Genomic DNA, 22729 nt, shown 5'->3' with positions numbered 1-22729 from the left:
AGTTATAGGTGTGCAGTTATAGGTGTGCAGTTATAGGCGTTATAGGCGTTACAGGCGTAGCGCCGTACCGCAATAGGCGGGTGGGCAATAATATAGGATGTATTGACTTACGCAATATACGGCGCTATAGGCACTAAATGGAAGTGGTTAGCGCCGCACTAAATAGGTTTAGTTTTTGTGCGAAATAAGGATGCTATTGTGCGAAATACGGGCTGCCGTGGCTGCTCCCGATTGACTGCAAACAGCCATGTACTGCAGTGCCAGTGACCGAGGCAGAGGGAACTTGAACTGGGCGGAGCCCTGCCAATGAGAGCTGCCAGCGTGTCAGGGGTGCTTCAGCCTATGACGAGGGGCTTGTCACACTCGCAACTTGAGCAAACACTCCAAAACTTCCCCGCTACCTTTCACCCTCCTCAGTCAAAACTGTCCAATCTCGGTTGTCTCACAATTGAGATGGCTCGTCGGATTATCGTTTCCCCGCCGTTCAATGCAAAAAAGAGGGTCTTTCCACGTGACTCGATTTGTGCAACAGGCTGAGGCATCAAGGTGCTATCACAACACGATGGCCTGGTAAGCCCTACCTGAGCATACGAGCGTACAGCGTGCCAGGGAGATAGCGCCGTCATACTTCAAGCTTGCATGACATTGCAGTGGACACGCCGGTCTTTCTCTTCCATCACTGTCGGTTCCAATGTCTTTCGCGGCTCTAGGTGGCCCTGAGTCGTCTGAAGCAGACACGGTCTGTAACGATCTTCGAAGCGGCAGAGACGATCTTGTGAGGGGACAAGCAGCCGCTGCGCAGGAGCCTTTCGAAGAGAGTCTTGGGTGAGTGGCTTGAGAAAAGCGATGTCAGTCTGGCGGTCCAGGTTGGCCGGCCTTCGTGGAGAGGCATCAGTTGTTAAGCGTCCGCCAGGAGGCGGCCCGTATAGCAGTACCATGATATGGAATCACCACTGCAGATGTCTCCGCCACAGCAGCACAGGTAGGGCAGTCACCGCTCGAGGACTCGTTCTCGAGGACTCGTTCGTAGCGTACCATAAGTCCCTCCCTGTAAAGTCCGACACAAGTATCTGACCCTCCCGAGTGTGTGCTACCGGTAAAAACCATTCCTTCCTCTTCGAGCACAGAAAGCACGAAATCCCGTTCCCAGCTCAAGTTGCAGAATGGATGGTGACAGTAATAAGTTCGTCTGTGCTGGTGATAGGACCGTTCATCCAACTGCATCGGGCACTGCAATATGAATCCAATTCCTCAGACAAAATCCAAGGTAAGCTGCCAGTGTATCATTATATTCAAATAGGATCATCCGCCTCCTCTGCCCTCCTGAGCCTGCGATGTTCTTCACTTGACCGAGCCCTAAGCTGTCCAGCCGCAGCGGCACCTGTGTCATCCAGCTCGACTTCAAGATTCCTACCTCTCTCCGGCTCGCCACCGCTCAGGTCCGGTAACAACAACTCCTCAGCCTCATCGCCGGACGTTCTGGGAGTTGAGACGGGAATACCGCCCGGGACACCAACGGCAGCGGGTTTCTGTTCCTCCCTCCTCCCAATGACCACATTTCCCGCGGCCAAAAGAGCCGCACCGCCCCAGAACATCCCATTCAGCTTCTCATTGAAGACCATCCACCCGAGGATGGCGGTGATCATGAAATTCGCACTGACGTTCACAATGCTGACGCGCGTCGTGCTGTCGGAGCGTGTTAATGCTGCGGTGAAGAGCGCCCACATGGCTGCATTGAATGCCAGATTGAGCAGGAAGAAGGTGCCGCGCACCAGAAACTCGACAACGCCATTCGTAGGCGATAGCGAGAAGAGGGTCGCGATGTGCGAGGAGAGTGTGGATGTTAAGGCTGTCGTTGTTCTGTGCGCATCAAGAGCAATCAGCTTTCGCTCCGTAGGTAGTCGAAGCGAAGTAGGTATTAGATTACTTTCAGGCGCAAACTTACAACTTTGCAAAAACTCCATTGAATGCTGCGCATGCACCGCTTGACACTGCCAGCACCACCCAGACAGGCTGGCGGCGGAGCGCAGATACAATGCTTGACTTGTCCATGTCACGGTCGTTGACTGTGGCTACCGCTGCAGCCACGGGGTTCTCGTGCCGTTCGTTCTCGATGCCAGTATTCGAAAGGTCGGAAGATGTGCCCTGACCACGCTTTCCACGTGCTGACCTTCGCCGTGGCTGGGACATGTCGAGGCTGGGGACACAGGTCTTGTAGTACTACGTCGGAGGATTATGCCAGTGGGCCATCAGAATAGCACCAACGAACCCGAGAGGCTACGCTTTGTGGAGCAGGCGGGTTCGGTGGTTGGCTTGAGCTCCGACTACTTTCTACATTGTACAGGTCGTTGCACAGGAATGTGCTTTTCCCGCAGCAGCTCTCCGGTACAGGTATGAACGATGTAATAAATATCATAACAATACTGCATACTAGTCAAAAACGCTGGGCAGGTATTCGACAGCCAGTGACACGTCCTTGAAGATATCACAGATAAGGTGTCCTGCTGGGGTTCGAGATATACAATCATTTGTCGAAGGGACACTCGAGCAGAACACATATGATCGATGGGAAAACGAAACTACTGGGAGCATCTTTCATTCAAATATTTCCCTTCCCGCAAATACTCCCAACGCCTCGTGAGATAGTCCCAATATTTCAGAATGACACCCTCATTTTACCTTCCCAGATGCTGTTGTTGTCCCAGGCCGAGGCTTAACATTGTTGCCGGTGTTGTCTTCCATCTTCTGCTTCCCTTTGGCTTCGTTGCCGTTGGTCGTCTCTTGCATGGGCGTCTGCTTGCTTAACGAACCCTCCTCGAAGCCTAGCGCCTTGACGATCCCCAAGCCTTTCGTTCTACCCTCACGGAAGAGGATGCGCTCGCCGACCGTGAGAAATTCTGGCCGCTGCACAAAGCGGAACGCCACAGTGGCGCGGTCGCCGGTGCGGATATACTCACGGTCGATCTCGAGGATGGCACAGGTCTGGCTGACGGGGCCGACATGTAGCATCGCCTGATACTTGGGTCGAATGGTCGTTGCATGTGAAAGGATGAGGACTTCTGCCACAAAGTCTCTGTAGACTTTGGGAGGCGTCTCAAGCTTGGGCAGGACCACCATGCCTTTGCGCACATCTTTCCGTCGGATCCTCTTGAGCGCGAACGAGGCCGACTGACCCGCGGAACACAAGGGAACCTGTATCCGCTTGCGCTCGATCGACCGGATACTGGTTGTCTGGAACTGGCCGAGAGAATCTGGACCTACCAGTACGGTATCTCCCGCGTGGATGACGCCGGACCGGACCACTCCGGAGACCACGGTGCCCACAAAGGGGACGGAAAATGTGTCGTTGACGTGAAATTCAAACGGTGCTTCACTATCGTAATGGCCATGATGAGGGAGGATATTGAGGAACGTTCGAACCAGATCCAAGCTTTCACCGGTGACATTCGAGACCTGAAAGATGGGACATATTCGCTGGGAGACAAACTGCGTCGCGGTGAGGACCGTATCTTCGTGGTTCTTGATGAAGATTGGAATCTTGCGAGCGCCCGGCGATTTGAGTATCCTCGTCAACTGCGTTATCGTTTCCTGGAGAATGTGCGGAGGACAAATATCAATCTTGGTGATGACCACCATAACAGGGACATTCAACGCAAGAGCAATACCCAGATGTTCCTTGGACATTCCGATCAAGCCATTGTTCGCTGCTACCATCAGGAGACAGTAATTGGGCGCCGAAGAGAGCAAACCGAAGACGGTAGTCCGCAGATACTTCTCGTGGCCTGCCAGATCAGTAAACGTGATGACCTTGGCTGACCGAGTGCCGATTTCGCCCCAGGTCAACTTGCGGCCTGGGATGTTGGAGATCACCACGTCGCCCTGAGTGTCAAAGCCCATGATCTCCATCCCGACAGACGACGTCCGCCCGGACTCAATCTCGTGCTTGTGGCGAAATAAGTTCACTCGAGCTCTGCCTCGGCCGTCGTCCAGGTTTCCCTTGACCAGCACGCCCAGCATGGTCGACTTGCCCGCGTCCACATTGCCTACCACCGCAATTCGAGTCTCAATCACCTCTTTGGCAGTCGAAGGTGTCTGACGGATAAGAAGCTTGCCGTGACTCGCCTGGTCCTTGACGTTCTTGCTGTGTGCTTCTTGCGGACCCCCAACATTGTAGGTAAGGAGCACCCGGACAGCGGCTTTAACCAGCGCGGCCGCCTCGATGATTCTCTGCAGCGCGATGTCCCACTGCTCTTTGCTGAAGCCCATGGATTCGCCGCTATCCTCAAGGCCCAAGTCGAACAATGTCTCTCCATGACCTTCATCTATCCTCGATTGGACGACGCCGGCCAACTGCTGCAGAGTGGCGGTCGCATCCTCTGACGTATCAAGTAGCCAGTCCTTCAATTTCGGCTGGCTCGGACCCTCCGAAAGGCCTAATTGATCGAGAATCTCAAGCTCGGCGTGGTCTTCGGTCAGAGACGAGGGTGCGCCGGTAGAATAGCCACTGTCGCTGGCAACGGACCCGGCATGCTTGGTACGCTGCTTTGCCTGCTGTTTCTCGACATAGTCGGCGAAGTCGGAGAGAGCCTATGTGGCCACGGTTAGATGTGTGTATGTTTTGCGGGAACGACCGCTGTAGCTGCTTACAAGCTCTCCCTTGCGACGCTCATGGAGCGTTTGTTTTATGCGGCTGCCCATGGCGCTGCTAAGGTGTTGATGTTGGCTTTGGGTGTATATACGGTCGGTTGGGATAGATTCGCCCCCGCGCTCACTGCGGTATTCGAAGGATCATTTTCGGAGAGAGCAAGGAAGTGATCGGGATTCTCTATGAGCGGTGCATATTTTGAACGTTCAGATGAGCACCAGAATAACAGATCGCACGGAGTGCCAGTGGTCAATCTATAATGCCACTGTTAGAGTCATTGACTGCCCAACGCGGGGTGTCATCAGACTCGAGCGAGCGCCTGCGATCGACTGACTCAACCCCTGGGAGACTGACTCCTAAGGATCCCCACCGCCACCATCGCAGTCCGCCTTATGGGAGCCTGACCGTTCAATCCAAGCTGGCCACCGGGACCTCTCTGCCACCAACCATTTGCACAACCGCACAGTGTGTAGTTGTAGTACTAGTATGGGCTTGAAAGGCTCCCTAAGGTATCTAGCGTTGCAGTGCTTCAATGCTTCAACCGACTCGGAGCCCTTGACAAACGTGTTTCCTTCGTCCCCATGTATATAGTCTCGCTCTGCAAAAATGGCCCCATGGGTCCGCTCATTCATTCTGTCGCATTTCAAGACTCATAGATCACGGCGGAGTGCCTTATTTGTGTCCGCTAATACGCTGCGACATCTCTTGCTTGACTCATTCACCGTGCAGTCTGCCTTGCCAGTCTCTTGCTTTCGCTGCCGAATGCAGGATCTCCCGCAGTGTGCCCTTCGAATAGACGCGCTGCGATAATGACCTTTGCTTTTTATTTCAGCGTTGGAGGTAGATCTCGATATTTGTGACAGTGTGCTGCGACGTGCTTTTAGGATCCTGGCTGAGGTGAAATTAGGACTACGGAATCGCCTGGTCGAAGTTAGACTTGCACCGGACACGGTTGAAGGAGAACCTGCCTCGCACGAATAACATGTCTGATTGTTTCTTAGTGGTCTGCTGCCGTCAGATATCGTTCTTGTGCCGCTGGGCGAGAGCCTGACCTTGACCGTTTCCTCTCCTTCGTCGTCTTCCTCAATGGTGTAGATGGTCTCTTCGACCTCTCCGAGAACAAGGTTGCAATGACTGTCATATGCCTATGCGACCGTCATTATGATTGCTGCATCGACTAGGACTCCCCGTGCATACATGTAATCTTCCTTTGAGTTCGCGGTCACCTCGTAATCGGACGAAGACAATTTCGTCGAGCGACAATCGGACAAGGTCGAGGGGTTCGGAGACCGCGGCAGCTGCCTCGTCTGCGGTATCAGCCATGTCGTCTGAATGAGGACGCGGTCGGCGTGTAGAGAAGGTGACGGTGTCGAGCCTTGAACAACCACTGCAATCCTCCGAGATTATTACCTGGTCTTTGGTTGAGCCGGGGTGCAAGCCTCCCGCCTGCGCATTCGGGGAGTTTGAGCTTGGCGCGGCTGGAAAAAAGACTGGCACTGGCAGCTGCTCCTTTGGGCTGCGAACTTCACAACTGCCAATGCACCAACATCGCGTGCCCTAGATATCACCTCTCTCCGTTAAGGACGGTCAACCGGTATCTTGGGCCGTATATATGCAAGGCTCCGTGCCTCTTTCGAGGTTCGTCAATGGCGTCTTGCAGCCATCCTCCAGCAAGATACCTCACATAACCATCCATATCCTACGACGACAACCTCGTCCATTGACCCGTTGCCAACCACGATGGCCAGTGTCTGTTGTCCACGGACAGACTCGACACCAGTCTGCAGCCGCTTACATCGGTGATGTGTCCTTCCAAATACCCGACCACAACGTGCGGGACGAGAGGTTGCCGGACAACCAGGTTGCTGAAGTTCAGGACGCTTCTGTGATTGAGCCGAAAACTGCTACAACTGCGAAGCAAAGCGCGGCGAAACTGGTGACCATGGAGCAATTGTTGGAGGAGAACAATCCCGATCGGATCCTCTTGGGACTCGTCACCAACTCTATTGGCGATGTCTTCGTTGCAACCGCCGACGACGAGACTTTTACTCGAGCTATATGCGCATTGGATCCCGACTACTTCATCGTGCCCTACCGAAACCTTCATCGCTATGTAAAGCCGACCCTGGAAACCGAACCGCGCTTCCGCATCGTGAAGTCGCTAGAGGAGCGCATTTCGACCTTCATCAATATTCTCGATACGCTCGTCACCCTTCGACAAGAAAGGGGCTACGCCATTCCGTTAGATATTTACCGGCATCTACTACGGTGTGCGGCGGCTGGAGGCCATGGCAACATGGCGCGGAACGTTTTTCGCAAGCTCATACCAGAGAAGAACCTAGTTCCTGACTTGGAATGCTACAATTACTTTATGGAGGCATTGGATTGGAATGAAGCCTACGGCAGGTACGAAAGGTACCATTTGAGGGTGACACCATACAGTCTGGGCCGTCGCTCGAGCAGTCGCCGACGCACTGGATTCACGGGACATGGTGTGGCAACACCCAGCAACCCGGATAACGAACAGTCTATTCGGTTGGAAGTGCTGAGGACTTTTAACGAGCTCATTCGACAAGGCTTGAAAGGTAATGAAGCCACCTTCTGCAATTTGATGGTCGCTATGGGCCGCGAAGGGGACATTGCCAGTGTCAAGAGTGTGCTCAAGTCTGTGTGGAACGTGGACGTGGACGCCCTCGAGAGGTACGACGAAGAGGAGTTAGAGAGCCCAACGTTCTACGAAGAGGGCTCACCCCTCCGCCCGACCGACCGGCTTCTGTTCACTGTAGTGCACATCTTTGCAACCAACAACCAAATCAGCGTGGCGGGTATGTTGCTTGACTATCTCTCGCGAAACTACAACCTCACGATTCCGGAGGACCTTTGGACCTACCTGTTGGAGTGGACGTTTGTTTTGTCATGTCAATCACAGCAATGGAGAGTTCGAGCAGGTTTTGGAATTGGTCGTGTGTCATTCCAGGCCGTTGAATCATTATACGAAGTGTTCCACAGCGAACCCTACAGCATCAAGCCCAAGATTATAGACCTGATCTTCCGGGCCAAGATGTGGACACGACGACATGTCCTGGACCGGGCTGTGGAAGATATTCGCGAATGCATACGTCTGCTGGATGAAGAGCGCACACACCTCTCATCCTTGTACGACCAAATGCGGAAGCACCTGCAAACCAGGTTCGACGATATTTTCGAAGATGGCGTGGCATCCGCTGAATTTCTCAAGCTGAAGAGAGAGTTCTTGTTCGCGTCGCTGCAACTGGACTGCCATCTTCAACTGGTCATCGTTGCAGTCCGAAATACCTTCAAGGAGAAGGATTGGCCAGGGTCAAGGCGGCAGGTGGAGTGGCCATATCGGCTGCTGCCCAAATTGGTGGAGGAATGGTCGGATTATCTACCAGACATCATCCCATACTATACGCCCACGGGTCATGTGCGGCTATATGGGCATGAACACCGGCGCAACGCAATCATCTCTGCCAACACAGCTCAAACGACAAAGACCGGGTCGATGCGGATCATGTTCGACACCTACAGCCCTGCGCGGTTACGCCATGCTGCGGACTACGTACGGCGGGGTCCCAAGGGTCTCGCGGCATTTGATGAAGAAGTCGACGAGAAGGAAGACGAAGTTAGCGACTGGGTTCTCAAAAGTGAAGAAGGGGGCCGTCAAGAACGGGTGGCCAAGCGGCGCTATGGACACCTCAACTATCCCTCGGGTGACTGGCGGATAGAGGAGTGGAAACCTTGGTCCAAAAAGCTTGGTCCATACCGGTAGATTTCGTTCCGTCGTCACACGTTTCTGGCGGCATGGGAGAGCATCCTCTACAGGGTTTGCTGACCACAGTGAGAGGACTGTAACATCAATTTTTTGTACTAAGTACATACAATACTTGGGACTATCTTAGACATTGGCATATTTGCCCTTTCCTGAATGAAAAAAGATTCTCCAGCTTGCTCGCTTGCTTTTTTCATGCACAAGACAAGACTTTTTTTGGGCATTGCCCACATATGTAACAAGATTGAGTGAATAGATGCAGGAATCCAGGATTTTGCAGTGTTTTTCTTTCATATTGGAATGACCTTTTCTGAGCGCAAATCGTTGACGTACATGTATCGGCCGAGGGCGATCCAGCCCCAGCGGAACCAGACCATTTGACTCTGGTGTCCATCGGTCATGGCCTCCCTTGCCTTCCAGTAGCGTTTCAGGTCATTGACAAAGACCACCCTATCGGCACCTTCGCGGGTTCCCGCGCCTCGAGTGCCCTTGACATTGGCAAACATGGTGCCGTACACGCCGGCCAGTAAGGTGGGGATGGTGTCGAGAACGAAACCGTATTTACGCAATATATTGATCGAGGGCAGCGTATACAGGGTCACGGGGCAGGCGTAGCCGCTGTGACCTTTCATGATCTGTTTGATGAACAGCGTTGCACCATGGTATAAAGACTTGTGGTTCGGATGGCCTGAGATGCCGTGTTTGTCGAATGTGATGAGGACGTCGATTGAGGCCTGGGGGCCTGTAGTTTGACTTTGCGGTAATTGTTTTTGGGTGTCTTGTTGTTGTTGTTGTTTCGAGGACTTGGACTTGTTTCCTGTGCTACGTCTCTTATCTTTTTCTTTGTCCTGCTGTGGTTCCTCCGATGTTTGGGTGGTGTTCAAGTGCGGTGCAAAAGCGCTGGCCAGGACACGCGCGACCTCCTCCGGTTTCCAGTCCTGGTCCATTCCATCTTTGAAGCGTTCGTCGTCGAGAACAAACACGTCTTCGCGCCGGCGCACCCCCAATGTCACCGCGGCCTTTTCCAACTCTTGCCGGCGTGTCTCGCCGATTCCTTCGCTGTTGCCTGTGCTCATGCAGAGGATCTTCAGGTGGTTTTGGAGGGCCGGGTCCGTCAGCGCCTGTAGCGTCGGGCTGAAGAACATGGATTCATCGTCCGGGTGCGCTATCAGTAGGATGATGCGCTTGTTGCGCAGGAACCCTGGGACCGGAGGCGTGCTGTGGGCCGTGACGTGCCATAGCGCGAACAGTAGGACCGGCGCGAGGATCAGAGTCACCACCGTCGCTGATGGCATGGTGTGCGTTTCTTCAGTTCAATGCTGCGCCGCGCTCGCTCGTCGTAGGATGTTGTTGTTGTGGTGGTGGTAGTATATAATCGTAGTACTAATGTCGTCGCTGCCAATGGTCCCGAGCAAGGTGCGCTGCAAGAGTAATAAATGCATCGGCATCTAACACGTATCACCATGGTTGAACTTGAACCTCAATTCTGGTGTTTTTGCAGAGCCTCAGCTGCAGTGGTCGTGGAGACTTTCAAAAACATGGCCGGTGGACGTGGGATGCTGCAGTGCAACACTGCAGTAGTAGTAAGTAGTGTTGTTCCAAAAAAGTCACATTGCCAGATGGACATGCATGAACCCGTTCAATTGGAGTTGGAGGTTCGGACCAAAAGCGTAAAGGTGGCCCGATCTGCCCTGCCAGTGGCATGTCAAGCGATGTTTCAAGTTCATGGGGCTCGCTTTCGGGGAATTTTAAGTTATATCTTATTTAATTCCCATGCCTTTGCCCCTGGTGAACGGCACTCCTGACGAGCCTCTCAGGCTTGGTGTAAGAGTCCCCCTCGCCATCGGCCATGCAACCGACCCTGTGCTGTGTCCGATCTCCAAAATGTTGCAGGCCAGCTTGTTGTCTCTGCAGCATGTATGACACGAAATGAATACAAATTTGTACCATTGTCAGACTTGGTCACGTGGGACGCCGAAATGCAGAACACATGAAAGCAACACTTATTATCGTACAGTTTGGTAGGGCTCTACGACGTAAATATCAGTAGGTGGTGCTGTTAGTCACCGGAGATCCCCATACGAGCATAATTACAGCCAGTAACTAGTGAGGTAGTCTGCCTGAGCTTGGACATATCAGACCGAACGGAGCCGTCTCAACGGCAAGGTACCTAGCCGGTCTCAGTAGAAGGACCTTTTGTGCCTCACTTGGCTTTCCGGAGTGGTTAGACCTGGGGAAGTCGATAGTGCCGTGAGTGGCTGCAGTGCGCAGGGGCAAATGCTGAGAAACCTGGGGAGAGCCGAAGACGAAACACCTGGCAGGATGACACAGAAAAGACTCACACGTAATCAAGGCCTTCTTTGGAGGCAGCAGACTTGAAAGTGAAGATTCTTGTCAGCAAAATATCATTATATGCTAACTGTCAAGAGAGACCAACCGAGCAATGCAGTCCCTTCGCCGAACGCCACCGCGTCAAGCCATGATTCAGGTCGGTAATGATCATAACGGATCGAGCTGTATCAGCCGAAGTGATACAGCCGACCTAGGACGCCAAATGTAGCATCCCGAGTTTCCGCATTCGCGAATCCAGCGTCAATCGTATCGTGGCAATAAATTGGGCCATCTCGCCCAGATTCGAGGGCATCAGTCTTCAATATCGGTACCGTGTCGAGTAATCTTTCGGGGAAACCACCAGACCCCTTCCCTTCTTTGCGCCCTTGTATATCGTTTCGATGATATCAATCAGCTCTTGTTTGTCTTCCAGGACCCAGTTCAATTTGTTGTTGTTGCCCGTGCCAAAATCACACATCATATGCTTGTTGCGGAAGAAGAACATAAGCGTGACGGGATCGTACAGTTCGTACATTTGTTTGAAATCGGGGACCTGATCGATGTCGCAGACGTAGATGACGGCAAAATTCTTCACTCGATCGGCTATTTTGTAGAGGACTTCGTCCATGCGCATGCAGTCGGGATCCCAATCGCGGCCGAAGCGAATAACAACGAGCCGCTCATCTTCCGAGAGGATTGCTTGGTCAACGTGCCAGGCCGTGACTAGGTGAGGAATTACCACGGAACCCATGTTTGCGGGAGTGTAGATGGAGGTGTGAATGCGGAATTTGAAGAGAGAGGTATATAGGAGGGTGAGGGTTACAATAATGAGAAGACGATAAAAGCCATCATGGAACCCGGAGAAGATGAGAGAACTTGAACATGAGGTCAACGGCGTGGCCAGTCGTTAGCCCGTTGACTAGCACTCTCCGGGACTAGCTTCATGGCTATTAAGCCGTAGTGTGGAGCGCTTAGTGGACTGCAGGCTGCAGCCGGTGCCGGCATCGTCTCTGACTGCTGTAGCATCGACGCTAAGATATAAGATAAGAGACAATCGACAATTTTCATCCGCCCCGCGAGAAATTTCGTGGAGGCACAACACATCTGTAACTGCTATGACTGCAATCCGCCAGTTCTGTGTTTAGTATCCTCATTCCGTCCTCCTGCTCAGACGCAAGATTGAAACGCGACCTCAGTCTTCACAATGGCTTCCGTGGCCACCGATTCCTCCGCCTCCGCCGCGACCGTGGCGGCTCTGCGCAAAGATCTGACCTCGGAAACTGTCCCGCTTGCTCGTCGGTTCCGAGCCCTCTTTTCTCTCAAACACCTAGCTTCGCAATCTCCGGGGCCTCAGGCGACAGCAGCTATAGAGGCCATAGCGGCAGCATTTACCTCGCCATCTGCCCTGCTTAAACATGAGTTGGCCTACTGTCTGGGGCAAACCAAGAATCTGGTGGCGGTCCCCTTCCTGAGGGCTGTTCTCGAGGACAAAGCAGAAGACGCTATGTGTAGGCACGAAGCAGCCGAGGCATTAGGGGCGTTGGGAGATTTGGGAAGTCTGGATATACTGCAGCAACTTAAAGACGACGAACAGGAGCCCGTCGTGGTGAGGGAGACCTGCGAAATTGCTGTTGACCGCATCCAATGGGAACACTCAGAGACCAAGAGATCTGAAGCCTTGAAACCGAGCGACTTCGCGTCTATCGATCCTGCTCCTCCCATGCCGCTCTCCTCAGAGACTCCTTCCATCCCGGCACTACAGAAAGCCCTCCTTGACACTTCGTTGCCGCTATTCCAACGCTATAGAGCCATGTTTGCTCTCCGAGACCTCGCGTCTCCTCCCGACCGCCCGACCGCAGAAGCAGCCGTCCATGCGCTAGCATCTGGCTTTGCTGACCCTTCGGCACTTTTTAGACACGAAGTAGCATTCGTTTTCGGCCAGCTCTCACATCCTGCATCGATACCCGCGTTACAATCGGTCTTAGAAAACCAAAAGGAGGAAAGTATGGTTCGACACGAGGCCGCTGAGGCGCTGGGAAGCCTGGGAGAAGAGCCTGGGGTTGAAGATATGCTGAAGAAATTTCTCGACGATCCTGAGCAAGTCGTCCGCGACAGCGTTATTGTTGCTCTTGACATGGCCGAGTATGAGAAGAATGGCGAGATGGAATACGCCACCGTTCCTGCCCCGGTAGCCGCATAGTTGGATAGGTGTATTTCTCAAATAGCGCATATGGAAGGCGTTCAAGCGTTTATCTAAGCCACGTTGTTGATTTCAGTTGTTTTGGACATCCTTGAACCCGCACTCGCATCTATAAAAGACAGTTGTGCCTTCATCGGCACTCCGCAACTGCTTCGTATGGTAGAACATTTCGGATCGGTGACAATTGGGACAGTCTCGGGCGATAACAGCTTCCACTTGTAAGTCTTCTGCATTGATGGCCTGCACTTCGGAGTGCTTGGCTCTCAGGGCCGAAGGAAATGCGCTGGGTCTGGAATGGGACGTGATGACTTTGGAAGAGGTATCTTTGGTATACTGGAAGCAGTCCTCGCACTTGACCATATCATCTTTGTGTTGTCCCGGAACTATACGTGGAAGAAGGGAGCCGCAAGCATCGCAGAAGAGAAGACTGCCAATGGCGACCATCGTAGCGGTGTTGGCGTGAAGTTGTCGAGAATGCGTATCGTTGTGTAAAAATTCTGGTTGCGCAGAGAAAGGCACGAAGACGGAGTTTAACGGTGCAGGCGCAGGTCACGGTGCAGGCCGGTGGCACCTGCCGCCAGAATGCAGTTTGGTCCCTGACAGGAGCAACCCCCAAAGCAGTTAGCGTCTAGGCCATCCCGCAATCCATCCGCCTCCATTGATCGGATCATCAAATATATTGATTGTGATTATTGCGACCGCAGCCTGCTACTTTCGCTTTTCCTCTCACATCACGTTCGTGGCACTCTACGATCTTCTCCGTCGAGGCTGAGGCCGGGGCAAACATGTGGTCGGTGCTTTCGGCGTTGGGAGGAGGGTTTTCGTTTCAAGGCCATCTCATAGACTAACGCCGAATCGTCCATCCGCAATCCAACTCAATGTTATCTGTCGGGGCGGTACCAGATCCTGCGAAGATGGCCGCAAAGGCAAGGGTCGAGGTCGTCATCCCACGACAACCTCGAGATGGAACCAACCGCAGACAGTTGTCTGTAGATGAAGCCTTGCAGTACACGCCTATGACTACGTCCATTCTGCCCTCACATGGTACGTTTCGCTGTTCCTTTCCGCGAGTGTTGCTGAGGTATCAGATCGTATATCCATCCCACAGATAGGCCCTCCAGGCCATATACGCCTTACCACTCCGGCCGAGCGCCAGGCCGCATACCGCAATGAACACTATACCCAGCAGACAAGAGAACGTCTTGCAACGTTGTTGGACCCGAACCACCTTTCGGAAATGTATGATTCCTCATGCGCTCGTGACAAGTGTAGATTCTGACAAGACCCAGAAAGTTCAAACGCTCCGCTGTCCCAACGGAGACTCCGGTCAAGTCCAACTTAAACCCCATACAGGAACTGGTTTTGAGGTTGACCGACGTCGAATACACCCATCCTTCTTCAGTCTCCCGTCATTCTCATGTCAAAAAGGAGAGCCCCGACAAGGCTGTACCCAGATCAAGTCAGGCTTCAGTGATCGTGGAGATCCCGCAGCCTCCTCCATCCTTTCGGCGGAATGAGTACGTTGCCATGCCTGATTCTCCCAAAAGACGGAAGTTGGCCGAATCAGAGAGTAACGACAAGCTTGCTTTGGCACTTGCTTCCAAGAAAGAAAAAGATGATCAACTCCTGGCGAATCTTGAAAACCAACTTGTGGAAATCTTCGAGGCTCAAGATCGGCTGGCTCCTGACACATCCGCCGCAACCACTGGCTTCAACAATACTATATTCGATGTCCCGGACGAAGAAGATGAAGCTGAGCCACGTCTCACAATCGCTACTCATGAGAAATTGCAGGGTATACTGAGCAAGGTGGTTGCCTCTGGCCGCTTAGCAGACGCCTCCACGGAGTACATCCAACGTCTCCAGCAACTCTGCGAACCTGCTATTGAGGCAGCGCAGACCGTGAACTTGAGAGTCCCATCGAATGCATCCCCAGAAGACTTGGGCATATGGCTGGCAAAGATTCATAAAGCAGAAAGCGGAGCGGCTGCGGCGTGCACCTTGATTTATACCGTTCTGGGCGCAGCTCAAAACACGGACCTCGTCAATTTGGAAGTACTTCAGTGGTTTCCGAACGTCCTAGTGAATGTTTTCGAGAATTGCCTGATACCAGTGATCGAAGCTAGGCCAGATGGACCCGAGAGCGGAGTGTTCGAGATGGCAATAGCACACAGCGATTCGCTTAGAAAACTCATGGACGTTGGTCGACGGCTCCTGGAACTTGTTGCGACAGTTTGCGTTCAGGTGAAAGGAGCTGGCTCGACCGTTAACGCAACAGAGTTTCTTGCTTCAAAGCTCATATTTGTGCAGAATGCCCCTACTGATAAAGCCGCGGCCTTGGGCGCTCAAACCTACGAGCGGATGCGGAAACAAGCGATGGCCGTCCTCGCAAAATTGTACGCAGCATTTCCTGGCGAAAGAGCTGCGATTCTGGATGAGGTCTTGACGTCCCTGGATAAACTACCGTCCAACAGTCGCAGTGCGAGGCAGTACAAGCTGGGGAGCGGCAAGAGCATTCAACTTGTATCTGCACTCTTCATGCAGCTTGTCCAGACCCCTGCCATGCAGACTGGAAAGAACACATCCCCGAAAAGGCGACGACAACGGCGGAACCTGTCGCAAGAACTGCTCGAATCGGATGATGCGGACTCGGCGAGTGATAATGAAATGGATCATATGGCCGTTTCTGAAGAAAACGAGCCTGACCCCGTGTCCAAGTTGGCCCACACAGCGGATGCGCTTTTCGATGATGCTTTTAAGAGCGCCCAGCAAATTGTGGGATGGATGGTCGATAAAGCCTCAAAGGTCACCAAGACTGGTGATTCGCCTTACCGCAACATTCTTGATCTGTTCGTGGAGGACCTAACAGTAGTGTTACCGTCGACAGACTGGCCTGCCTCGGAATTGCTCCTTACCGTCCTGGCTTTGCGGATGATCACGCTCGCCAAGACGGATAAGGCTGCTTCTACCAAGAATATGGCGCTGGAGTCTCTGGGAGTCATGGGTTCTGCGATTTCCGAACTTCGGGAAACTGCGAGAAACCTTCTGTCCTCCATCTTACGGGACAGTGAATCAAGTTCTTCCAAAATCGGTCAGGAGTTGTCACACTTGGTTCGGGATCGATCTCATTTCTTCCTCCAGAATGATGAACTTATTGCACCGGGAGGCCCATTTGCTATTGTCCACTCGTATCTAATGTCCAAACGTGGGGAGAGCCTCAGGACGAAATCTGCAAAGGCATATTTCCTGGTCCAGTATGCAACTTTGATTGCTCGGACATTACATGGGCCACAGAATGATGACCAGGAACCTTCACTAGAAAAGCGCCTGTCAACCACTGTCACAAGGATACTCCAGCAGCTGGCCGAACCAGACGAAATTCATCCATCGATCGAGGAAGATATTGCCGTTACGAATCAAGAAGCGCAGCTAGCGTATCTGCTCAGTGTGCTGAACATGCGTTTCTGCCGGAGATTCCAGGATATCGCAAAGACACTGGCCTCTTCGCTTTCTAGTGATCAAGCGCAGGTCAGAAGTCGCAGCTTGAAGAGCGTTGTGACTATCTTGGAGACGGATTCAAGCCTCCTTGACTGGGATCCCAGCATAGCAGATGACGTCTTCAAATGTGCTTCAGATGATTCATCATTGGTTCGGGATTCCGCGCTTTCTTTAATTGCCAGATTCATCTTGCCCAGACAAGGGCTGGAAGAGAAGGCCTTCAGACGACTTTTGAAATGCGCAGGGGATGCCAATATAGGCGTGCAGAAACGAGCCATGGGCCATTTGAAAGACATCTATCTGAAGGAGTCGCGGCAAAACATGAAAGTGACCATTGCCATCGAATTTCTGCGAAGGACCGCAGATCAGGAAGAATCTGTGGCCGAACTGGCAAGAAAAACGTTGGCAGATATCTGGTTCGCTCCAAATCTCGCCATTCTCGCAAACGCTGATGAGACTGCCCAGGCGGCAGTCGCTGTTGAAAACTTCAAAGCACAAATTGTCGCTTGTATCAACAGCGATACTGCTGCAATGGCACCTCTCCTCAAGGACTTTCTGGTGTGGAAGCTCAAAGATTCGAAGCAGGCCGAACAAGTACACGAGCTCTGCGCACGAATTGTCAAGAAACTCTTGGATACGGCCAATGGCTCTGAAGCAGGTCCCGCTGATTTGACAACATTGGTAGCATTCGCAGAAGCTAGGCCGCAGACTGTGGTACCATCTGATCTGGCCAGTCTGAAAAGCTACTTGAAGGATTTATCCAAGTCAGACAACATCCTGAAGTTCAAGTCCGTTGTGGCAATATTCCGGTCCGTGCTCCCGCACTTGTCAAAAACGCAGGAGCCGCTGCTACAGGAAGTTCAGCTGGATCTCATGAAAGCTGCCAAAAACCTTGCCCGTCGACAGGAATTGGAGGAAGTGATGTCTTGTCTGCGTAGTATCGACGGCGTGCTGCACAATACCGGCAGGATTGTCGCATTTGCCAAGTCCATCATGCAGAATGTGATACAGCCCAGAATCGCGCCGCAGCTCAAGGAGCAGTTGATCAAAGCAAATCAAACGAAGGAACTCCAAGCACGAGAGAACAAGGTCAGAGAACAATCTCTCCGATTGGCCGGCACAGTGGCAAAGCACATTGATCTGGAAAACTTTCGAAAGACGTTTCAAGCTGACTTTCCCAGCTTCAAAGCTGGGCCAGTCGCAGGGTTCATCGCTGACAGCATTCTCCCATTTACTTTCAAGGGACCCAACGTCGAGTTGCGCCTCAAAGCCTTGGAGAGTTTGGGCTTGGTCTGCCAAGCCTGGCCAGGACAGTTAAATAAACAGCACATCCGCGAAACATTCTTCCAGATATTGGATGGGACTTCTTCGACCACGCTGCAAGAGAACGATCTCCTGAAAATGCAGCTCATAGTCCTCGGGATATTCGACGAGCTGTATGCAAACCGTGTCAGCACAAGAACCGAGCCGAACCAAACCGAAGGCGCGGTCGAAGCCCAGGCCTTGAAGAACATCGGTGGGGATAGCAAGACCAGAGAGGATGATAGTGCCATATCGACAATCACCAACCCTCTGGTAGATCGGCTACTCCGAATTGTCATGTCAGAAGCGGGCGAAAAGGCACTACTGGCAGCTCAGACGCTTGCGAGCATCGACCACCAGGGGATGACACATCCGAAGCAGAGCACAGCAGCCTTCGTCGCGTTGGAGACGAATCCGGATCTTCGGATTGCTAATGTGGCCAGAATTGCTCATGGACACCTTCATCAGCAGCATGAATCAGTATGTGAACGTGAATACATCCATGCGGTCTTCGAGGCATTCCGGTACCAGAAGGAAGTTTTCAAGGACCCTCGTGGGGCAACGGTTCCGGGGTTCAAAGCCAAACTTTCCCCAGCTTTTTCCATCATCAACACCAGTGGGTCCAAATACGTCAAGAAATTTCTCAGCAATTTGATTTCCAAGCTCAATACCGAATACTCTAAATTATCCATTAATGACGAAGAGATCCCAGAGCACGTCCTTTTCGTGCTGTTCGTCACGCAAAATCTCGCCTTCTTCGAATATAAGAAAATGGACGAACTCCTGCATGCCGTGCTGCAGTTGGAATTGGTATTTGGCAAAACCGGCGGTGAGACGGCGCAAGCAATCGAGAGTCACATTCGCCCCATCGTCCACGAGCCAGCGGACACCGGCGAGACCAGCGAGGTGATGCAAGATGGTCAGATGGATGCTGAAACGTCAGTTGACCCTCTAACTCTGAGACGAATGGCCGCAGCTGCGTGTGCTATAACACTCATTTCAGAGGCAAGAAACTATCTGAAGCGACAATACGGACTCTCGAGAGATATCAAGATGGCAATGCAGCACAATAAGCAGACTAAGGAGTCAGTCAAGGAACCGGTCAAAGTGCATGGTATCACTGGAGACAAGTACTGGAACAGCAGCAACGCCGTGTTAGAGTCTTTGGCCAGCAGAGAAATGATGATTGCACGATGCCGAGAATTCGTTAATCTCGTGGCTGTGGACGATGAAGTGAAGATCGCCGAAGAGGAAGGGGAAGCGTATCCAGTCAACAGCATGGTCGCTCAACCCAGTACGAATGGCGTTCGGGGGCGAAAACGGAAGAGTACCGATGGGTCGATGGGAGGTACACCCAAGCGGCCTCGTGGTCGACCAAAGAACAGCGCAAAGCGACGCTCGTCAAGCGTATCATCTATGGACGGCCCCGAAGGTGAGTTTGCAGGGTGAGTGCAGACTAACAGCTCAAGGCGTGGAAAACATATCTAGATTTTGATGTGGTGAATTCTTTTAATGATTGAAAGACATGGATGGGGAAAAGGCATGAATTTGGGCGGCATCTTCGAGGAAGTGGGTGTTTACGGACATCGCGGATGCTGTTTCACATGAATCATTATGATACCCCATACAGTTTGGAAGTGGCGGCTGCGGACGGCTAGAGATGCAACCGCGGCATATTAGTACGGAAGATATGCAATTAAATCACGTACGACCTAGAGAGGAGTAGTAGTTGGTGTGTTTCCCGCGATATAACATAATGCCGTGTATCTGGGTAAGTAGGGCCATCATGATCGTAGTGTAGCAAGGTAATAATAATGCCAGCGATAGCATCCATGGATACGTTGTGTACAGCCTTGCGGAACTCAGCCTTGCAGGGATCGAACAGGAACAGGATCCGAGGCCGGAGCTCGGAGAAAAGAGGCGCCGTTGCCGGTGCCCGTTGCGGTGAAAATGATCTTCGAATCTCCCGATGCCGATGACGTTGTACGTCGTAACTGACTGAACGTTGATGCAACACGCGAAAAAGCTCGCCTTCCATCTCCTTCACCGTGACTTTTTTTTGTGCTTTGAGTTCTGTTGCCGCCCCTACGTACTCAGTGACGCGACTTGCAGCTTCTCTGCTTTCTCGCAGTTCAAGTTAAGCATGAGGTAGACTTCCTACGACTCTCTCCTCGACAATATGGAGGCTCTTCTCCCTCGATTGACCCGGCCTGCCCGATACCCTATCCGGGTACATCAGCTTCCTCGATACGGCAAGCCTTCGCATTCGTTTCAATGCGCTTTTCAAGCATTCCCACGGTCTACGAAGCCTTTGTCGACGCTGTCACAGCATTCCAAAACCGCGTTTAGAGCTCCGCGGTTTGTTGCTACTCAGATCCCGGCGCGCTTCGTTCGGCGAGCGGCTCCCGGTACTCTGCGACTGATCTCGACGAAAGAACTGCCCAACGATCGTGGTCCTATTGCACGTTTCTTCTACCGCTTATTTGCTTACACTGGAATATTCATCATCGGCTGCGGTGCCCTGGTTGTGGCATTCTTTATCTACGATGCCTCGACGTACAAAGAAACACCCGAGGCAGTAGGCGACGTCCCCGTGTCGGAGGCGGCCCTTTCCCCGAGAAGAGGAGGTCCCAAGAATCTGCCTATCGCCGAAATTCTGGTCGACGATGAGGACAGTGAGGAGATGCGAGAGCAAAAGCACAAGCCAAAACTGGTCATCTTGGGTACCGGTTGGGGCAGCGTCGCCATGCTCAAAGAATTGAACCCCGGCGACTACCATGTCACCGTGGTTTCGCCGGAGAACTACTTTCTCTTCACTCCCATGCTGCCCTCTGCCACGGTCGGTACTCTGGAATTGCGGTCCCTCGTCGAACCCGTCCGCCGTATAGTCAACCGATTGCGAGGCCACTTTCTCAGGGCTAGGGCTGTTGACGTCGAGTTTTCTGAGAAGTTGGTCGAAGTGGCTGAAATCGACGCCAATGGGCAAGAGCGGCATTTCTATCTTCCCTACGACAAATTAGTCATCGGTGTAGGATCCACTACGAATCCTCACGGCGTAAAAGGCTTGGAGAATTGCAACTTCCTCAAGACTATTGAAGATGCTCGCTTAATCAAGAATAAGATCCTGCAGAACCTGGAACTGGCTTGTCTCCCTACCACTAACGACGAGGAAAGACGGAGACTGCTCTCTTTTGTCATTAGCGGCGGTGGTCCCACGGGTGTTGAGTTCGCAGCAGAACTCTACGACATGCTGAACGAGGATCTTTTGAAATCATTCCCCAAGATTCTGCGCAACGAGATTTCGGTCCATGTCATTCAATCCAGGGGACATATCCTCAACACTTATGACGAGGCTTTGTCCATCTACGCCGAGAAGCGGTTCGAACGTGACCACGTGGAGGTTCTGACCAACTCTCGAGTCAAGGAGGTCAAGCCGGACAGGATCATATTCAGCCAGATGGAAGATGGAAAAGCCGTGACAAAGGAGCTTCCTATGGGGTTCTGTCTATGGTCCACCGGTGTTGCACAGACCGACCTGAGCAAAAAGATTGCCCAAAAGCTGGGGGATTTCCAGAATAATCGCCATGCCCTGGAGACCGACAGTCACCTAAGGCTAATCGGAGCGCCTCTTGGAGACGTGTACGCCATTGGAGATTGCGCCACGGTACAAAACAATATTGCCGACCACCTGACGACATTCCTCCGCGGTATCGCCTTTGAAAAAGGCAAAGACCCTGACAAGGTGCAGATTACATTCCAAGATTGGCGCGGTCTGGCCCACAAGGTTCGCAAGCGGTTTCCGCAGGCTGCAGGCCACTTGAAGCGTCTTGACCGACTGTTCGAGGAGTACGACAAGGACAAATCCGGTACATTGGATTTCGGCGAGCTCCACGAGCTGCTTGTTCAAATCGACAGCAAACTGACCTCTCTACCTGCAACGGCGCAGAGAGCCAATCAGCAAGGTCAATACCTGGGACGCAAGTTCAACAAGATTGCCGCGGCGATCCCCGGGTTCCGGGCCAACGAAGTTGACTTCGGCGATCTAGATGAGGCCGTTTACAAGGCTTTTGAGTACCGTCACATGGGCAGTCTGGCGTATATTGGCAATGCGGCGATTTTTGATTTTGGAGGTTTGAACTTTAGCGGTGGCTTGCTGGCTGTGTATCTTTGGCGAAGTATTTACTTTGCCGAGAGCGTTAGTTTCAGGACGAGACTGCTCTTGGCCATGGATTGGAGTAAACGAGCTCTGTTTGGAAGAGGTGAGGCTCCCTTTCTGCAACATGATTATATACTGCTATCAGTTTCAATTGCTAACTCCGCTCCAGATCTCGTGAGTTTTTAAATCTCCTCCGTCACCTTGCACGCATGTTTCAGCGGGTCTCAAAGAAGACGTGCGACTATAGACATGTCCAACATTCCAATAACACTCCAGCGAAACGCTTCGTTTCATCTAGAGGCCGTATCGAAGGTTTACCCGGGCTGTGAGGCAAGATCTCCGTCCGCTTGGGTCAAAGAATTGAGAAATGCTGTTCAGAGGAATTCACATACGAGTGTACGGAACGTGCGTGCATAAAACCTGGGGTTGTCGAGTAGAAATCTGGTCGACGTTTACTGGGGCCGTCCATGGTTGTGGCGTGACCGCTGCGCAGAGCCAGGAAACCTTTTCTGAGGGCACAGATCGTGCTTTTACGATTTTGTTGAAAATGACCTAAAGCTTGTCCTATTATGTTATCTCCCGTCGTTTTGACATGTTTGACTTCCTTACTCCAAGTTTATTAGTGCTGTATATAGCGATTTAAAATGCCGTGCGTTGACTTTGGACGTGGTTGCAGAGGTTAGATATTATAAAGTAGATATACATATAATAAAAAGTATAGACTAGCGCGCTGCTCCTTAAGACAAAAGATAAAATATTCCTCTGTCCTCGGACACTTGGCATCAAGTGTTTGTATATATTCCCTAC

At 52.3% G+C, this 22729-nt stretch overlaps 10 protein-coding genes across 10 annotated transcripts; 4 read left to right on the top strand and 6 right to left on the bottom strand.

The window, feature by feature from the left end:
* Positions 1–1292: 1292 nt before the first annotated feature.
* Positions 1293–2190, bottom strand: HMPREF1120_00925 (uncharacterized protein; the record flags this gene model as incomplete). The annotated part of the gene is made up of 2 exons (XM_009154929.1): positions 1293–1860; positions 1946–2190. 2 exons carry the CDS (start codon positions 2188–2190, stop codon positions 1293–1295), a joined length of 813 nt encoding a protein of 270 aa, XP_009153177.1.
* Positions 2191–2371: 181 nt separating this feature from the next.
* On the top strand, positions 2372–8614 carry HMPREF1120_00922 (uncharacterized protein). Its single transcript, XM_009154926.1, has one exon. The coding sequence runs from the start codon at positions 6258–6260 to the stop codon at positions 8433–8435; it is 2178 nt and encodes a 725-aa protein (XP_009153174.1). The 5' UTR covers positions 2372–6257; the 3' UTR covers positions 8436–8614.
* On the bottom strand, positions 2671–4698 carry HMPREF1120_00924 (elongation factor EF-1 alpha subunit; the record flags this gene model as incomplete). The annotated part of the gene is made up of 2 exons (XM_009154928.1): positions 2671–4587; positions 4648–4698. 2 exons carry the CDS (start codon positions 4696–4698, stop codon positions 2671–2673), a joined length of 1968 nt encoding a protein of 655 aa, XP_009153176.1.
* HMPREF1120_00923 (uncharacterized protein) lies at positions 5555–5968 on the bottom strand (the record flags this gene model as incomplete). Its single annotated transcript, XM_009154927.1, has 3 exons — positions 5555–5650; positions 5698–5790; positions 5843–5968. 3 exons carry the CDS (start codon positions 5966–5968, stop codon positions 5555–5557), a joined length of 315 nt encoding a protein of 104 aa, XP_009153175.1.
* A 111-nt stretch (positions 8615–8725) lies between the features above and the next one.
* Positions 8726–9730, bottom strand: HMPREF1120_00921 (N-acetylglucosaminylphosphatidylinositol deacetylase; the record flags this gene model as incomplete). Its single annotated transcript, XM_009154925.1, has 1 exon — positions 8726–9730. The coding sequence occupies one exon, from the start codon at positions 9728–9730 to the stop codon at positions 8726–8728; it is 1005 nt and encodes a 334-aa protein (XP_009153173.1).
* A 1355-nt stretch (positions 9731–11085) lies between these two features.
* HMPREF1120_00920 (thioredoxin-like protein 4A) lies at positions 11086–11517 on the bottom strand (the record flags this gene model as incomplete). Its single annotated transcript, XM_009154924.1, has 1 exon — positions 11086–11517. The coding sequence occupies one exon, from the start codon at positions 11515–11517 to the stop codon at positions 11086–11088; it is 432 nt and encodes a 143-aa protein (XP_009153172.1).
* A 257-nt stretch (positions 11518–11774) lies between these two features.
* Positions 11775–13027, top strand: HMPREF1120_00919 (deoxyhypusine hydroxylase). Its single transcript, XM_009154923.1, has one exon. The coding sequence runs from the start codon at positions 11971–11973 to the stop codon at positions 12964–12966; it is 996 nt and encodes a 331-aa protein (XP_009153171.1). The 5' UTR covers positions 11775–11970; the 3' UTR covers positions 12967–13027.
* An 11-nt stretch (positions 13028–13038) lies between these two features.
* Positions 13039–13410, bottom strand: HMPREF1120_00918 (DNA-directed RNA polymerase I subunit A12; the record flags this gene model as incomplete). Its single annotated transcript, XM_009154922.1, has 1 exon — positions 13039–13410. The coding sequence occupies one exon, from the start codon at positions 13408–13410 to the stop codon at positions 13039–13041; it is 372 nt and encodes a 123-aa protein (XP_009153170.1).
* A 194-nt stretch (positions 13411–13604) lies between these two features.
* On the top strand, positions 13605–19485 carry HMPREF1120_00917 (cohesin loading factor subunit SCC2). Its single transcript, XM_009154921.1, has 3 exons — positions 13605–14010; positions 14055–14205; positions 14256–19485. Exons 1-3 carry the CDS (start codon positions 13845–13847, stop codon positions 19213–19215), a joined length of 5277 nt encoding a protein of 1758 aa, XP_009153169.1. The 5' UTR covers positions 13605–13844; the 3' UTR covers positions 19216–19485.
* A 263-nt stretch (positions 19486–19748) lies between these two features.
* HMPREF1120_00916 (NADH dehydrogenase) lies at positions 19749–22648 on the top strand. The gene is made up of 2 exons (XM_009154920.1): positions 19749–22025; positions 22092–22648. The coding sequence occupies exons 1-2, from the start codon at positions 19946–19948 to the stop codon at positions 22106–22108; spliced, it is 2097 nt and encodes a 698-aa protein (XP_009153168.1). The 5' UTR covers positions 19749–19945; the 3' UTR covers positions 22109–22648.
* The last annotated feature ends 81 nt before the right edge of the window (positions 22649–22729 follow it).

The sequence above is a fragment of the Exophiala dermatitidis genome, assembly GCF_000230625.1.
Source record: "Exophiala dermatitidis NIH/UT8656 unplaced genomic scaffold supercont1.1, whole genome shotgun sequence".
Classification (NCBI taxonomy): domain Eukaryota; kingdom Fungi; phylum Ascomycota; class Eurotiomycetes; order Chaetothyriales; family Herpotrichiellaceae; genus Exophiala; species Exophiala dermatitidis.
Note: the sequence above shows the minus strand (reverse complement) of the source record. Positions and strands in the feature narration are given on the sequence as shown.